At 39.3% G+C, this 19,208-nt stretch overlaps 1 protein-coding gene across 1 annotated transcript in view; it reads left to right on the top strand.

The window, feature by feature from the left end:
- The first annotated feature begins 412 nt into the window (after positions 1 to 412).
- Positions 413 to 19,208, top strand: part of cyfip2 (cytoplasmic FMR1 interacting protein 2) — a 45,670-nt gene continuing 26,874 nt past the window's right edge. Inside the window, exons 1-4 of the mRNA XM_041797595.1 lie at positions 413 to 565; positions 15,503 to 15,652; positions 15,752 to 15,841; positions 16,768 to 16,845. Of these exons, the coding sequence (XP_041653529.1) occupies positions 15,536 to 15,652; positions 15,752 to 15,841; positions 16,768 to 16,845 (285 nt within the window). The 5' untranslated portion in view covers positions 413 to 565; positions 15,503 to 15,535. The remainder of the gene's footprint in view (positions 566 to 15,502; positions 15,653 to 15,751; positions 15,842 to 16,767; positions 16,846 to 19,208) is intronic.

Below are 19,208 nucleotides of genomic sequence, written 5' to 3'. Positions count from 1 at the left end.
ATTCATTAATAAAAAAATTTAAAGCACTAAAAACACATTCTTGGCCCATTACAAAATTATGACGCTAATTTGAAACAAAATATTACCATTTAACATAACCCTTTATTTCAGCATTAAGGTTTTCCAGTGCACCCTTTCAGCCAGTTGAGTGTTTCTTTGAATGAGTGACGTACTTTGGTGAGTTGTATGCCTCTTCCTGTGCTGTATCCTGTATGATCTACCCTTTTCATTTACATTTTTCTAGTTGTCCCAAACTAAAACTAAGCTTCATTTAAATACACGCTCTTACAGAAGCCCACATGAGTAGAATCAACATGTCGGGGGCCCCTCATCATCCCCCATCCCTCGGCTGTGACTGTCCCTTTAAGAAAATGCACTTGCAGCCATTTTCTGCTCTTTGTGTGGGGTGGATTAGCAGCACTGGGTAGGCACTGTGCGAAACTAGAGCATCAATCGGCACAGAAGACGAGCGAAAAAAAGGACCAGCGAACATTGGACCGCCGTCGCAGACCGCGACACCGTCCGCCCGCCTTCGTGTACCGCCGGACGGACATGCAATTATCAGGTATGTGTGTTTTTGCAGCGACGGATGGAGCCGCAGCGCTACAGATGATGTGCGCTGGGTAGTGATGATGGCTGGAGACTGGAGAGCTGTTTTTTCTCCCTCTCCATCTCTCTCTCTCGTTCCTCTTCGCACCGTGCACCATTCCCGTTACTTGTTTACTCATGCACAAACACGATAAAGGGCTCCATCGTGGAGAAATCGCCCTACAGTGTGGGCAGGACCGAGCGTCCTGGTTTCCGCGGATTATTCTGACACATGAATGGGATCCCCGTTAGCTTACAGCGGCATCGTAGCTCACGCTGAGATGGGTGGGGTGAGGATAGGGTGCTTGTGTAGCAAGTGCACTTCGATGGAGGATGGATAAGGGAATAGTGGGCGATTTTCAGACTTGATAGCAGTAGTTTCGCCTTGAAATCCCAACAAAAAGCTGTTATAATACGAATGCGAGGGAAATTAATTCCAAATCCGGCTCGGTTGTACTCCCTTTCATCATTTTTCTGTCTTTTTACCCCTCCCATATCGCCGCTTTGACCCATCCGACCAGCAGGGCAGTGCATGTAAATGAAAGCAGGCGATGTGCACAGCTTTATGGACATTTTCACAGCTTTAACAGCTGCAGGCAGACAGACAGGCCTCTTTCCCCAAATGATAGGTTCACCTACTTCCGTTTCAATGTCTAAACACCCTTTAAGCCGTTCCCTTCATTACATTATGGTTTATCCATCCACTTATTTGGAGTATTTTATGAATATGCAGTTTGTTGCAGGCTCACTGAGTAGTAAATCTCTCCCAGCCCCTCGCCATAAGACAGTGATGTAATGATGAGGCTGTGAACGCTTTGCTGTTACAAATACTGACCCACTGTAACACAAAAATCACCAAAATACTCCACTGAGAGGTATTGTTACACTAAAATGTCTATTTGACTTGTCCTATGTTACATGTCAAGTTGTACTGACATTACCTGTAGTATTTTTAATGTTTTCAAACTAGTGAAATCCTTAGTTTTTACAGCTTTCGACTGGCCACTGCCATGACAGAACGGTCAAGACATGCTTATTGCTACATAAAGCAGGGTGAACGTCAGGATAATAGACAATTATATGGACTTTTAACTAGGTTCTACTCTTCTGACCAAATTCAGCAAAAGGCCTAATTATCTAATGGTTCTAAAGATTACTTTGCCAGATTTTTCTGTGGTATGAGGTGTGGCAAGAGTGATTTTACTTGGGGATAAATTTTTTTTTTTTTTTAATGCAGATACTTACAAATTAATTTTAGCCAATACAGATATCGAAACCAATATATAAATGAACTTCGGACCTGAGACTTTAGTCTTCAAAACATGCAATTTAAAGTTTGAGGATGAACACATTAAAAAACTTTCTGTCCTTAAAACACACTTAAGAAATGATGATGAATGAAGAAAAAGACTTCAGATAATGCAGGTCAGTTGGTCAGGCCCAAAGCTCCACTAACTTATTTGTACGTACAGCCAACATTTAAAGTTGATGGGAAGAATTTTATATCCAAATATAATATTGAAATATAATATTTGACGACATTGATATCCTGCTGATGACAACATGCACCCATCACCCTGGTCTGCTATGAAGATGATAGGAGCTGAACCTATTTGAACTATTACATCAAGAACAGCCCAGCATGCACCCTGTGAATAGTCATGTGGTACAGAACAAGGGGCAAATTAGGCGGTGGGGCTGGGTATTTCCCACAGCCTTGCAATACAATATGTATCCCCATACAGGGGCCACGATATGGTATGTGTCATGATACACGGGCCATGATACAATACATATCATGATTTAGGGGCCACAATATGGTACGTATCACAATACAGGGGCCACAGTATGATGCTTATCACAATACAGGGGCCACAATACCTTAGCTATCGTCTTACACTTTGATTAGGGATTATAAAAATGACATAATAAACTTGACCTGCACTGATTCAACTGCAGCAGCCTGTCTTCATTGTAGAGGGTAACAGAAGAGGTATCGATTAAAAGTTCTTAAACTCTTTAATTTAGATCCTCGGAGATCCAAGTAAATTAAAATAGTCTATTCACAGTCAATTTGCTAGAATAAATACAAATACAGTCATATTTAACTTTATAACCCTACAATGCCCTCTCTGTTGTCGCTCTTGCTGTTGCTTTTATTCTTCTCATATAATATTCTGGTTTAATTTAACAATACACCCACTTGAATTTGTCAACTTTTTGCTTTAAATCTGCACAAAAAGGCACTGCAGTTTCTGTAATGAACAGACAAGTGAGGATTAAATAGCATTAGCCATACTCCTTAAGCATCTGCCTGAAGCTTTGGTTATCAGTGCTGCTGTTTGGCTCACGTCTTAAAAAAAAAAAAATAGCATGAAGCGCTGCTTATGATCTCCTGATCAAAAGTTGAGTTGAACACTGAGTTTACAGCGTCATTCAGTGCTGGTTGGGGCAACACAGTTTAGCCCGTTGAGCCTAGTTGTTGATGCTAACTGCTAATCAGCCTGTTGTAGTGTGATGATAAATAGTGATGTTGCTGCAGTGCTTTACCTTCTTACAGCTAGCATGACTCATATCAAACTCCTGATGTTCTGGTGTTTGAAGAAACCTGAAATAATCCAGTATGTTTGCTTTTAGCCTGCTGGCTGTAACATATGACACATGCGGGTCTGAGTGACAACTTATTTTGATTGAGTGAGGCTTGTGCTGCAACATGCAGTTTTACGACTGCTGCCACCTGCTGGCTCTTTTGTTAACTGCACCATGGGGATATATATATTTTAAAACTGCCATCAGAGCATTTATGGCTGTATTTATTTTGTACAACCCGTATCGATACATGTCCTGGCAAGGTGCGTATGATAGTATGTTGCCATGTTGATTTTTTTAAGAACTGTGTTTTGCAGAGGGCATGACTGGCCAGTGTTTTTTAATTGTATTACAGAAGCCTTCATTCTTAGCGTTACCAAGACAGCACGGGTCCTTATGAAAATGAAGTATTGACTGTGATTATGATTGCACGAGTAGAGACCAGTGGTAGCTTCAACAGGCTCATTTGTTGGCCTTAGCCGTTAGCTGTAATGCTACGATGCCACTCACAGATTTGTCGTGTTGTCTGAGTATTTCACTCTGGCGTGGCAAATCTTGCGAACGACTTGACGCCTGTTTAAGTTTGTACTGTCTTTAATGTTATGGAAGCCTAAATAAGTCCACATATCTGCTATGAAGGCAGCAGAAGTCGCTCTGCTGGGTAGGCACGACTGGGAGTCTAGTGTGATCTCGTTGACTAGAGGAGAAGAGGGAAGAGTCAACTGCCTGCTGCCAACTAGCGGTCAGGAGGTGAAATTACACCTCAAACTACCACACCATGAAAGTAAATGATTAAGTAATAAAATATCGATACTGCATTTTAAAATATCGAGTCTCATGCCGGGAAATATGATATTTCAGTGTATCGATATTTTGTCCCACCCCATATACAACATGTCCTGGAAAACACACCACGAATTAAATGACAAGCTGGAGCTGGACTGAAATTGTAACTGAATGGATGTAGCAACCAACAGCTAGCCACATGCAGCTTATTCAATAAAAAGTCACAGTTGACCACAAAGATTTGGAGACTATGGTTGTTGGTGAATGAATCTGTTAGTGTGTGGTGTGCTGTGCTTGTCATCTCATTCCACACACCTATAAAAACTAAAGTGTTCAATCTGTCACTTCTGTAAGATTTTAAATGGCCGATTTTCACATCATGTATCAAAAGTTGTCCAAAGGCTGTGTCAGGTATACTCGCTTATAACCAAAGCATTTAGTGACAGTCAGGAATGAAACAGGAATGTGAATGTTCACTTGCAAAAGACTTTAAACTAGCCTCCTAAATGTAATTATATTTTGAGTTCAATTGGATGGGAAATTATACAGCTTAGACAAGTACATCATTCGACTACTTACACCTTTGGTTGATCAGAATTATAAAGCATCTTCCAGCCCCTGGATAAATTCACTCATACACCAAAATAAGACTTACTAATAAAGAAATATATAGAATTTTGCACAGTTAATCAAAAATGTAACTGTTAATCATTAATAATGATGGTGCATCTTTGAACAACGATTTTTAGAGACATTTAACTTACCATTCGAGCTTCTACTGTCCTCTAATTATCATAGCATTTTAGGAAAAATGATCTTGCTGAAACAGAAAGCATCCCCACGTTCCAAATCTAGTCTAGCCTAGTTTATCCTAACACGTAGCATCCATGAAGATCCAAGGTCTGCTTCAAGTTTACAGATAATGTAATAGTTTTTGAGTCACTCTAGTGGGTCTCCAGAAGTACATACTTCACGATGGTGGAGCAGAGACAAACATTTTGGGTGGTCATTCAATAAGCTCTCTCAAGAAGGCCATGTGTTAATGTTTTGCAAATTATGTTAAAAACTGATTTTAAGTGAACTTAATGGTTGTTATCAAGGTTTTATGAAATAATGTCCTTGCTAAAAGAACTGCTAATGATTAAGAATGAACATATATGTGACCAGTGCTTAAAATGTGGAATAAAGAAATTATGAATAAGCAAAAAGTCCAAAAGTGCAGACTGTTGGAAAAATAATACGTGCAAAAGTTCAGAGTGTATAAGAAATAAGAATAAACATATTTGCACAGTTTTGAGTTGTTGTGATATTGCATACCCAGTGAAGACAATGGTGCAAATCCTATAGAAATGAAAAAAAATACTGTACAGTATGTTCAGTAGATTTAATATAAACAATTCTGCATTTCAAATTAATTTGTTTGATTGTAACACTAAAAAAGAAACAACTAGAGCAACAGAAGGGGCAAAAATGCAACAGACGTGTTATATAAGAGATGTCTGGATCAGAGGCTTTAAGTAGAACTCAGACTCAAAATTATTTCCCTGACTGTTATTACTGCAGCCTCATCTTTTGCAATTTAATATATGATACATTTATAGGTAAGAATCTGAGGTTCCTTAAAGTAAATATTTATTTTATTTCAGTTTAATATCACTATAAAACGGTCAATTTAGATTTTCCAGTGATTGGGCAGAGACATGCTAACACCTGATGATTTGCCAAGCCCTGTGCTGCTTGGTTACTGTTACTTTGACAAAATCCCTTGTTACTGGACCCCCCCCCCCACATTTCAAACATCTGCAAATATCCTGTGATCATTTATATTTAACTGATGAGATTCTTTTATAAACTTGGCCTTTCTCCCTCTCTCTCTCTCTCTCTCTCTCTCTCTCTCTCTCTCTCTCTCTCTCTATATATATATATATATATATATCAGTAAAAAAAACAGACACAGCTTGTTTCAATGCTTGTTTCAGCATTTAGAGCAGTTAAAGGACTGCGTGTAGACAAAAAAAAAAAAAAAAAAAAAAAAACCTGGCCAACCACACAGCCAAAGAAAAGGGAAGCAGAGGTAAACAATGTGGACAAGCTATGGTCTACAGAATCCATTAGTAAGCACTCGTTTGCTACTTCTCCTAAACATTTAAAAGCAGACAGTTATAGTTTAGGTTTTTGCCTACCATCCTCTACCTTTCAGGCCTGGTCATATGAGCCTGGCTTCTGTTTTTCACATCACATATTCATGTGATGGTCATTGTTGTTGGTCTAAAAGGAGCGCCTGACATCATGGGGATCATGAGACGACAACAGTTTTGCGGCGCTGGTCTCTGAAATGACAATCAGCCTGTCAAAATTCCTCCGTCAGCCAGCCCCTGTAGTGTCCTGCATATGACTATGCACTGCAGACAGTACTGATGCTGCTGGAACATGCATTACACTGCTGTGTTTGTATGTTGTGTTGTTAAAGATCATGGGTATGTGCGTGTCTAAATGCTAAAAGATCCCCTTTCTTTCGCGCTGATCGGATCTCATCTCGTCGTTGGGATGAATATATATTACAAAGCTAGCCTTGGGGGGAGATCCCATTGAGTGGTGTGACCCTGGAGTTGACACACTTTCTCTCACTCTCGGTCTCTCTCTTAGGCAAGATGTGGTACACAAAGACCTAGCTGTACATCCCCGTATTAAATGTCCTCTTCAGATGATGTATCATCTGTTTTATCGCTTATTTTTAACTTTTTTTATTCTGTCTTATTCCCACATTTCTATTCAGCTGTAAGAAACTCTCGGCTCTGTCGGCAGCACATGAAGCAGAACATCACAGCTGAGCAGACTGTGATATGTTCAAGAATTAGTTAACAGTGTATAATAATACTGCATATTCTTCAGCCCTCGAAGCAACTTTTGCTTATTCATATAATCAACATAGAAACGGTGGGTTGAATTTCCAGCTTTAAAATCCTTACATTGACCCTATTGTCACTAGTGGGTGAGTAATTTCACATCAGATTAAACGCACATTATAGTAGGGTTTAATTGACAAGTTTTAAGTTAAGAAAACACCTAGAAAAGCAGCAATTGATATACGGTGCAAATATGGTTTACTAAATGTAGCTAACATAAGCAGTTCTCACCCTTTGGCCTTAAATCCTCTTAGTGCCCAAAGTCCTGTGCTGAATATTGTCACACAAAAAAAAACAACTTAAAAATCAGATGATATGGATATGGACAGACAGCACTGCATTACAATCGTAATAATGGGTGGGGGGTGGTATCACAATTTAGTCCTGCAGACCTCCAGCATCTAGCGTTGTCTATCCAGATTAGGGGTGCACGATAACTATCGGCCTGATAGTTATCGGGCCGGTAACAGGAAATTATTACGTCATTCTTATCGGTCCGATATCATTACGACGAGCCCCGATAACATATATTTTTTTGTCAGCATGGCAGTTATGGTATTTGTTTTCTTTCTCACGAGACTACACATTCCGAAACAGCAGGTGGCGCCGCAGTACACGACCTGCTATTAAAGCATCAGAGAAGAAGAGAAAGTAGCATCCCCTGTGCTAAAATGCTAACAACACGGTGGCGTTATTCAGTATTTACGGGGAGGTTAACACAATCGTGTGTGTAGAATTTGCCCTGCAAAGGTCGCAAAGAGTAGAAAGAAGTCCGCGACGGATCTTATAAGTCACTTAAGAGTCATCATCCTAACAACGTTAAAACGAGGCGGCAGCAGCCACTAGCCTCAGCCGCGGGCATTAGCAGGCATTGAAAACTGCAGAAAGCTTGCCAGAGCCAAAAGGTGCAACGTTTTAATAACAAAATTAGTCTGACAGTCTTCTGATCCATCGCCACTGTCATAGACATGTACCTGCCTGCTCTGTTTGACATGGTTTCATTCAGTCTGATCGACGTTATGAACAGAAGTTAGCCACAGACCACGGTGTACTTTACATTGTTAACCTATCTCTGATATGACTTATGTCAGTGCATATTTTTAATCTTTATGAAAAACACCAGCTTGCTTAAATTCTGGCTTAAGCAAAAACAAACAAACAAAAAAAAAGACCCCTAAATATCTCCATTTGTTTAGCATAACAGCCTGTTATCATTTGGGTTTATAGGGGAAAACCATCTGTCAGTTGTTTGTGTATGTTGTACTTGATACACAAATGTTTAACTAAAAAAAGTTAACTATATTAACAGTTATAAAGTCAGAATAGTTCTTTGTTTTTTGAAAAACATGAGTGATATTAGTTAAAATTAGTTCTAAATATCTTTGCTCACTACATATTAACCCCTTCTTACCCCCAGACATGACTTCTTTTGTTAAATCAACATTTGAAAAAAATATATCAGTTATTATCGGTTATCGGTCATCAGGAGTGGGAAATGATTGGTTTTCAGTATTGGTTCATAAAAATAGTTATTGTGCATCAAAAAAGCCAAAGCCAAACTATGACCAAATGAAGAGCTGATTGGGGGCCAAACATCCACCTCTACTGAGCAGAGCCAAATGATCTGGATCTCTTAAAAGAGATTCCCCGTCACAATGAGGAAGAGCGGACGCACATCAGCTAGAGAAACATGAACAAGATCAGGGCTCAATGTGCTAAACACGTGATTTTTTTGTCAACTCAGATGGGAAGTTACCTTTTGACAAAAAGTAGTCCCTGCCTCTTCAGTGAGACTAAAGCCAGATTAGTGCTGTGCCAGAAAGTGCCACCCATCGTGATTTGGTCGAGTAGTGTATTGTGGTCAACTCTGTTGAATGCAAAACAAATATCCATTGGTCCTAAGACTCAACACCTACCCCTTGAAAAAAATACACAGGGAAAAATGTGTATATTACTTCCTAGACATTAACAATATTGTTGGCCACAATGCCACATTGGAGCTATTATCTCCAGTGTGGCATTGGCATAGTGGCAATTAATCAGAACTGGGCCACATTTCTATTTAAACCAGCAAAGAGCAAAACTGTAAGCTCCTTTTGGAGACGAAGATGTTCTTGCTTTACTCCTGAATGGCCTCGGCGCAAGTTTTAGCCACATCATAATCCGCTGTTCATACACTATGGCAGTGTTAGCCTGGGTGATACTGCATCATATATTTTTCTTTCTGATTGGCCTGTAATGAGTGTGACGATGGAACATTTGTCCAATCACCTTCTGAGAACTTTTTGAAAGTCCAGACACTATGGATAGGAGCTTTCCCAGATGAATGTGAAATATATCCATGAATTGAATATGAAACAGCTTATCTGGTGTGTCAGGTTGATGTTAAGTCACCAGGTTCAGGGATAAAATTCCATTCTCTGTAGATATGATAACAACACAACACAAAATCAATCCAACATTGATGGTACCCCTGAAACAGTGTTACACTGTTAGGATAAGGTGGATGCAACATTAAAGCTGTATGTAATAAAGTGCTGACTACAAGACACTGGTTTGGATTTTGGATCCCATGGACAGACATAGCCTGCCGTCTCATTTAACCTCTGTACTGTTTGTTATGGATAATCATTACACTGATAATTATTTTGAAACCCTTAGTATAGAAGAATCAGAAACTTTTGATCCAACATCAGTATTATTCATATTTTCCTCTTCAGTCAGTATTGGTTAAAAAGTCAGGCAAACAGTTCTGAAAACTGTTACAGCCTCATGATAACTCATTTATATATAGCTTAAGCTTAGAAGGATTTTTGCTGCCTGTCAATGCTGTACATCAGGTCATTTTCCCATGTCTCTGACTACTGTACTGAGTCTGTGAAAAGATTGCCCTGTGTGGTCTCACTTAGTCATTCTGGTGTAAAACAGGCCCATGGCTAGGTTACCAAGTGTCCAGAAGGGAACTTAGGGGCTCTTTGCTTTGTGAAGATGCACACATAAACACACACTCCCACAGACTCACACTCACCAACTGTTGAAGAGAATCGGGTACAGGGTGGGAAAGTTTATTCAGCCAACCCGAGCTTCAGTCTGTGCCTGTATTCTCAGGCACAGATGGGAGTTGAGCAGCACTGAGCATGTTTGTCAGCCTGACAGAAACCCTTGTAGCAAGCGACATCTTTCGTTTTCTATAAGCTGAACAAAAATATCAAGCAGAGATGTGTGAATCCAGGCTGTGCAGTCAACAGCTGGGGAAAGAATGAAACCATCAGCTGTCACTTTTTTTTACCAGAACATTACAACGCAACACAAACATGATGTTCACCGGAGTGAACACCAGTTGATGAAATCTTCATGTGTTTTATTTGTTCTGCTTTACATACTTGTAATAAATCATCAACAATAACATAACTTAATAGATACAGGAAAAACATCAGATTGAAGTAGATCCACAACCAATGATGCACATAAAAGCAGAAGAAGAGATTTGACAACAGTTCATACGAGAAACTAGGACACTTCACTCTACATGCATTTACAGTGCCTATAAAAGTATTCACCCCCTTGGATGTTTTACCCTTTTAATTATTTTATAAATCAATCATTGTCAGTTTAATTGTTTTTTTTTTTTTTTTTTTTTACAAAAAAACCCCAAAAAGCCCTCTTTCATGTCTAAGTGAAAACAGATTTCTGCAAAGTAATGTCAATTTAATAAAAATATATAAGGTAAAATAAGTGACTGCATAAATATTTAACCCCTGCAAATCAGTATATCACTAAAGCCCTTTTCACACCACCGCATGGTAACTACCCTGAAAACCGCCTCCCTGCTGGAGGAGTCCCCCGAAATGCCGAGCGTTTTTAAAGCGGCTGCTGCCGCCACGGTACGAGGCAGCAGTGACGTAAATGTGCTTCGGTGAACATCACAGCAGAGCCTGCCCACAAGTCCATCACACAACCCCTCCCCAAAAACACGTAGAGTACCTCACAATCTCTGTATATTAACATGTATAATGTACTATAAAATGAAGGGAAAAATACGGTTCCAACATGAAAATAATTCCCTCTAGAAAATACGTTTCAGTGGTTGGTTCCACAATTTTTCTTCTAGTTGTCTTTGTACGACAGTAGCCATGTTGTAGAGCTCAGAATATTCATGATACACCAGCATTATGAGCTCCTCCACTGTTTGCTTGGACCCACAAAGCCTGCTATTTCCGGGTTCTCTCCCTCCTTCGAAGTGATTGGCTGCTGCTAGGCGGCTGCCGCCACAAAGTTCAACACGCCGAACTCTGAGCGGCAAGGCAAAATCTGTGCGTGTTCACGTGGGCGGCAACCGCTTCTGGGTCCTACTGCAGCGGTTAAAACCACTTCCCGTCGGCTGCCTGTGCCTCATTAAAATGACTGGAGGCGTGAGTTTCTGTGCGGTGGTGAAAAAAGGGGCTTAAGTGTTTGGGGACAGGTCTCAGTCAGGTTTGCACATCTGGACACTGCAATTTGACACCATTCTTCATTGCAAAACTGCTCAAGCTCTGCCAGGTTGCCGAGGGTTTGGATGTGAACAGTCCTTTTCAAGCCCAGACAAATATTCTCTGTTGGATTCAGGTCACTGACTTTCTAGTAAATAAATAAATCCTCTCCCAAGCCGTAGTTCTCTTGCAGGCTGAATAAGATGGCCTTCAGGGTTTTTCTATATTTTGCTGCATTCATTTTACCCTCTACCATTAAAAGACTTCCAGGGCATGCTGCCAAGAAGCATCCCCACAGCATGATGCTGACACCACTTTGCTTCACAGTGGGGACGGTGTGTTTGTGGTGATGTGCAGTGTTTGGTGTCCACCACACACAGCCTCTTGTCTGATGGCCAAAAAACACCCTTTTTTTGGTCCCTTGACCACAGAGTCTCCAACATGCCTTTTGATGAACTTTAGTCAAAATTTAAATGAGTTTTCTTTAAAGTGGTTTTCTCTTCGTCACTCCAATAAAGCGTTGACTGGTGAAGAACCTGAGCAACAGTTGTTGTTTTATGCAGTCTCTCCCATCTCAGCTGCTGAAGCTTGAAACTCATTCAGAGTAGTCATTGTCTTGGCGGCCTCTCACTAGTATCCTTCTTGTGTGGTCACTCAGTTTGTGAGGACGGCCTGATCTAGGCCATTGATGAGGCCATATTCCTTAATGATAGTTTTAACTGAACTTCGGAGGATGTTCAAGGCCTTGGAAGTGTTTTTGTATAGATCCTTTGACTTTTACTTTTCAATAACCTTTCTCTGAGTTGCTTGGAGTGTTCTTTTGTCTTGATGGTGTAATGGTAGCCAGGAATACTGATTAACCAGTGACTGGACCTTCCAGCCACATTTGTGTTTATACTATAATCACTTGAGACATTCACTGCCCATTTCACTAATTGTGAGACTACTAGCACCAATTGTCTGGACCTCTGTTGATAAGGTCAGTCATTTTAAAGGGGGTGAAATTTTCATGCAGTCACTTATTGTATCTTACAGATTTTATTTGATTGACACTTCTTTGTAGAAACCTGTTCTCACTCTGACATTAAAGAGTTTTTGTAATTTTTGTTGTCAAAAGGCACTGTACCTAGCACAGTTTGTTCTAGGGGTGCATAGTTAGCCACGTGTCCATTGTTACTGCCAATAGATATGCACAGTATTATCGGAATCATGTTGTTATTGGCAGTTCTGAACATTTCAGCTGATATTTGCCATCAATATACTGGCTCAAAATATCACCATATATTGGCTGTAAATATTGGCCATATGTGTGAATAGGTTAATAGCATTCTAGACAAAATCAGCAGATCTAAGTAATCTGAAACATTTTTTTTGTTTATCCTCATTCCTTAAACTTTAAAATGTGTTCTTTGGATGGAAGTTTTTACTTTGATATATCAATATCCATTTTTGTATCAGTATCAGCTAAAAATAATTTTAACTATCAACATATTATTAGAAATCCAATATCATGAATCTTTAATACAGATGAATTCTGCCTTGAGGTTTTTGGCTTGATTTAAAGTGTGCTTTTGGGCTAAAAAAGTTGACAACCACTTGTGTAAACTTTTGTTAACAGCACATAAACTATGTTATGTCATATTGCTAATTTCATCTTCGTCAGTTCAGCTGAATTTGACTTAAAACTATTGTTTTTTACTGTGCAGAAAAAATATGTGAGTTATGTATCATGTAGTACCATTAAACTAAAAATGATTGACATTCGACTTTTGGTTTCTCTAACCCAGCTCTAATATAAGTGTCATTATTAGCTTGATGATTCAGCCTTTTGCTGGTTTTGGCCTCTAGGCTGTTTGTTTACCCCTGCAGATATAACCTCAGTCTACATAAACTATGACAGTTTAATGTGACAGGAAACTCCACCCCCATCCTTTCTTGCAAACTATTTATGATGCCTGTACAAGTGCGCGTCAGCAACGTGTCTTTGTCATTGTATGATGAAAATGTGTCTGTCATGCACTGGAAGAATTTCTTAATAATGTTGCCTAAACCTTTTTGTTTTGGTCAAGTATGATAGCTGCTAATATTCACATATCTGTTCATCAAAATCTTCTGTCAGTGCTGACATCCCAAACAGATATTTTAACCAGTTGGATTAATTAAGATACCTTAACAAGATTTTATCTGTATAAAATTAGCTTTGACTGAAACAACTACCAGTTTTCCTGCTTGATTCAGTCTTCAAGCATTTGATGTACATATGGCAAGGAGAAGAGACACAGCCATGTTTACTTTTATGTCCCTTTTTCCTCTTCACTTTTTTGGCTCCTATCCCTTTCATGCTCTTTCTAGCTGGGAAAATTAAGCAGATTATCAGCACTGCCAGCCTTGACTGCCAGGTCAGATGTAAAACACACATTTTTTAGAGGCACATGACATACCGGTGGGAACATACTCTCTGATTTGACTGGACTGGTGTTTTATAATAAGGGAGATGATGCTGCAACTCATTGAAAAGGGTCTCACTGTTTATTCCAAGGTAGTACAATGACTATTATGGCAGGGAATTTTTAACCATAACACACAGTGCTTGGCAATCAATAGAGAATTAAATATACTGATATACATTTAAATGAGAAATAGGGTAAGATAATATGATACATACATTAAATGTTAGGGCTGTTAGATTACGATTTTTAAACATGGTGTGATACTAGATGTTTTACAACATCCTAATAATTATCCAACTTAAATACATTTAACAATTTGAAAAATCTTAAAACAAGCAATAAATGTAAGCAAATACAGCGTGATATCATGGGATCTTCAATTGAAACAATAAATCAAATGCCATAAAATCCAGGTCCTTTGGAAAAGAGCACATTCGTCAAACATCGTTCACTGCCAGACAGTTGTCTGCTTCTCTCAGATCAGTGACATTTTCAGGTCTATGTATTTCAAGACTTATATGCTCGAAATATTTCTCTTGTCAAATTTAAACGAAACATTGAGGCGCCTCTGCCCTTTACTTCCTCTGAGCAGTGACATGCATTGAAATAGGAGAGGATATAGGTGCAGAGTGAACATGCTGCTCTGTGGAGCCCTAAAAAGGCCACATAAGAGGAAGTGGGTTGTCTAGACATGCAGAAAGAATATTTGTTGTATGCATTTGTTGGGTAAAATGAAATCCTCTTTCTTTTTTAACTCCTAAATTATTCTATGATCTATCTTTTGAGAGGGGTCTGGCTGCAGACCCTACATTTGACAGCCACTCTCACAGACCGTTCATCTGAGATGCTGTAAATCTCAGCATGGAAGTTATGTTTCCAGTTTTAGATTTTTTATTCAGTAAATCTGGCAGTTACATTCATGAAATAACCACATCACAAACTTAACAGACTAAGAAACGTTTCATAAATATAACAGAAATAAAGGTTAGAGGTCTAAGTCAGTGATTAAATTATGTACAGACCCGTTTTAGAAGTAGTTAGCTCGCTTTAGCTTCCTTAGCTTGAGCTTCATCTAATACCTATGCCAGCTACGTCATAAACTTTACTAAGTAAGCCAATTTAGCTATGTTTGCTTTAACTACATTTGCTAAAGTGACGTGGATAAGGTATCCACAGTGCTTATGCAGCTGCTTTGTGAACTTATCTTTAGCTATGATTTCGAAGTATTTTAACTAGTGCTGCAAATTGATTAAAAAATTAATCAAGTTAATCACATCACTATGCTGTGATTAATCATGATTAATAACTAAAAAATATATAAAATGTTTTATTATGTTTTTTTAACGTGTTAAGCTTTCCAGATTAATCACGAGCGTTAACGCGTTACTATTAACAGGCCTAATTTTAACACATTTTCTTTAACTTAAGAAGGCTGTAAATTTAAACTGATGCAAACTAACTTCTCTGCTCGCTTGTTTTGTATTTTTTATATTTTCCTGGTAGAAGCATGTAGTTCAGTTTCTCTTAATTGGTTTTACTGATGTAATTAAGATATATTCTTAAATATTTTGCTTTGCTTATAAATCTCTTGATAGCTACAGGAAAAAAACCCACGGTAGTCAGGGATATCTCTAATTGCCTATTCAGTCTCATTCTGCATCAGAAATTCTGTACTCCTAATTCATTTGTTTCTCTTATTCTTAATTTTTTTCAGATTGTGGTGTTGTGTGAGTGACGCCTTGTTACCATGACGACCCACGTGACCCTGGAGGATGCCCTGTCCAACGTGGACCTGCTGGAGGAGCTGCCCCTTCCGGATCAGCAGCCATGCATCGAACCCCCTCCCTCCTCCATCATGTACCAGGTACGCAGTCACACAGTCTGTCACCTCGATTCATCATAACCTCAAAACTTCAGACGCTTTCATCGTAACATTTTAAACCACCTCTCCCTCCTTCTGCAGGCTAATTTTGACACCAACTTTGAAGACAGGAATGCCTTTGTGACTGGAATTGCTCGTTACATAGAGCAGGCTACCGTCCACTCCAGCATGGTAAGAGAAATGCACTACTGTACTCACACTAAGGCTTGCCATCATATTAGTTTTTCTATCCGAGTGGTTGAATCAATTTTTTGTTGTCCACCGTAAATAGTTGCTGTTCCCCTTTTAGTGAACACAAAGCTGACTGTGAGACACCCTGAAAGAGAGCCTTGTTTTATTGTGAATTGATTATCATTTGGCTCTTTTGTTAGGATTTGGAAAGGCCCTCGGGCAAGACACACATGCACCCACACTCACGCTCATATAGACACTCACACACTGGTGAATGAGCCAGGCAGTGGACCAGTAAACCTCTTTCCTCCGATGGCGAATGAATGGAGAATGTGATCTGCCTGGCAAAGAGGGGAAGTAGTGCTTATTTTAACCCCATTAAAGCAGGAAGTCCCATTGAGGTTGAAGCGGCTCTATTTGAGGACGTTCCTATCTTTGGCTAGAATGACGGAGAATCTGTCTCGTCCATTTTCTGAATGGAAAAATGTTTCTGTTCTTAAATATTTATACAGCCCAGTGCATCTGGGAACATGCGAGAAGACAATCAATATTTGTAGTTGAGTAATTTTTGATAAATCCATCTTTAACAAACACATCAAAGAAGTAGGAGTAATCAGAAATGAAGGAGTCACATCCAGGCATTTTAGTTAAGTAAGTCACTTTGGCTGTGCATTAAAGCTACAATGCTGAGTTTTAGCTGGTTATGAAACAGACTGAAATTAATATTGATGTCTCTCTGTGACCTACAAAAGCAAAAACACCAATAGAAACAAGATGGATTATATCTGTGCAGTGAATGCCAGGGTGTGTCAGAAAAAGGGAAGAAAAAGAGATGCAGCTCTGGTCCCAAAACATACACTAAAGAAAAGTTTCTCAATACAGCTTTAAGAATGAATAATGTGTTTTTTTCTTTTGTTTTTGTGCAGAATGAGATGCTGGAGGAAGGACATGAGTATGCTGTGATGCTCTACACCTGGAGGAGCTGCTCTCGAGCCATTCCCCAGGTAACCCGCGTTTAGAAAAGACTCACTCATTCACACAAACGCACACATAAAAAACAAAAACAAAAAGCAACTTTTGGCTGAATTGGGTTCCTTATCTCCCACCCTGATCGGATCTTATTCAGCAAACTAAAGGCACATTTATGCTCCTTTTTGAAAAACAGATCTTTACATTTTAAAGATACGACCCTCTCTACCTATTTACTCACGGAATACATCACATACATCTGTTCCATTGGGGTTGATGTTACATGATTCATTCACCAAATGCAGGGGTGTAATGTAGCTAATTGATTTTACTTGAATTATTGTAGTTGAGTATCTTTTTGTGTACTTGTACTTTTCACTTTGACTTTAGTATGTTTTGGGAGAAGTATTACATGTCAGTACTTTTCAAAAAGCATTAAGTACTGAGACAAAAATAAACAATAAAAGCCAAAACAAGGAGGTCCAAGCTTTCTGGCAACAAAACAAAAATGGCCAGTAGTTTGACTTTCACAACATGTGATGGTCAGCACATCACAAGATAATTAGTCCTCATTTCATCCCAAAACATCCATCCTTCCATTTTCAATACCGCTTATCCCGTTGGGGGTCGCAGGGCCTAGATCTTATCCAAGCTGTCATTCAGTGAGAGGCGAGGTACACCCTGGACTGGTTGCCAGTCAATCGCAGGGCTGATATGTAGAGACAAACAACCAGGCACACTCACATTCACACCTACGGCCAACTTAGAGTCACCAATTAACCTAATGAGCATGTTTTTTGGTGGTGGGAGGAAGCCGGAGAACATGCAAACTCTGCACAGAGAGGCCCTGACCAGGAAGTGAACCAGGGACCTTCTTACTATGAGGCAACAACGCTAACGCCGATGTGCAGCCCTCATCCCAAAACAAATAAAACTGCTCCATTTTATTTTAGTAAGTCATACCTTATAAACCACCTGGCTGGAGAGTAATATATTCTTGTTGTTATTGCACATTAAAGACCCTGTAAAGTAAAATCCAAAATTTGTGTCTTAACACTGTAGATATCCTGGAATACGGATGCTGTAAACATGTGGAAACACTCAGATCTACATGTGACTGAATTTTGGATTTAGGCTGTTAGAACATTTTTGACCTCTTTCCTGGCTGGGTTTAATTTGGGTGGGGTGAATATGTGGACTGGTGATGTCACCAGCCCACAGTGGGGTGTTACCCGCCCCTCTAACACTTCGATATAAAATCACAGAGCAGTTCATCTCAGTACAGTCTGTTAGCTGATGTCACTGCCTTTATTGAAAGTTAACAGTCATTTATGCTATCTTTTTGTTAATTTTGAGGCAAATTTGCCAAATCAAACAGCCACAGTGGCCTATGAATCAATTAAAGCATCATAAGAAATTTGAGCCAAAAAGCAGACTTTGTCTCTTCTCTGGCACAGAGCCAGTAGCTAAGCTCTGATCATAAGGTCAACATAAGGTCAAGGGGCAGGTTAATGGTGTGTGTACTTTCCTCAATTCAGACTGTAGCATTTCTGAATTTTGAGAGGATTGTGTTTTTCCTGAGTGGGCGTGGCTTTAGCTTATTCAACAGACACACCCACACCGTCTTAGAGAAGATTTTATAGCCTCATTTTTTATGATTTTGAAGCTTAATTTGATAAACTTAGAGATGTTTTATTTGACTGACTGACTGCAGGCACAGTCCATTTTTTATGGCAGTCAAACATAAAGCAGAAATGAGCCTCTTGGGGTGTATTGTTGAAAAGAATCTGCAGTGTTTGCATGCAAAATAAACCTGCAGAAACAGTAGTGAGTCAGTGCTGTTTCATATTTGATAATACTCAGGTTACATTAGATAAGATAGATATTTGATTGATCCTGAAGGGCATTTAAGGTTTATTTAACTCAAAACTGCCCCTCCTTTCTAAGTGTATGACCCCCATTGCTTGAAAGTTAAGTGTTCACATGCATCCTCAATAGATTTGGTGGTAGCTGAAGTGCAGTATTCATAAGGATTATCACATTCAGACTTTAATCACTGCAAGAATTACCCTTTTTTGGAAGTTGGCTGTACAATTATTTGGCAGTACTATAGTTATAAAAAATAAACGGGTTAAAGATTTCCAAGTCTATTGAGACTCTTTTTCCAGATGCTTGGGGGCATGTCTGGATCTGTTGCACAGGATGGGACTGAGAGTGTAATTTTGTCTGGACAGGTTGCTCTGGTTGGCTCCTTTAAAGAAGAAGCTGTGTGTCTGACTTTGTAACTGCGTTCACATCTGTCGAGTCTGGATAGACAAAAAGCTGTTAAAAGAGTTACATCCTTTTTTCTAACAGCTGGAAGATCATTTGCTCAGCATCACTTGTAAATTAAACCATG

This window comes from Cheilinus undulatus, linkage group 10, assembly GCF_018320785.1.
Source record: "Cheilinus undulatus linkage group 10, ASM1832078v1, whole genome shotgun sequence".
Taxonomy (NCBI): Eukaryota; Metazoa; Chordata; class Actinopteri; order Labriformes; family Labridae; genus Cheilinus; species Cheilinus undulatus.
The sequence above is the reverse complement of the archived record's forward strand: the minus strand, read 5'-3'. Positions and strand labels throughout refer to the sequence as shown.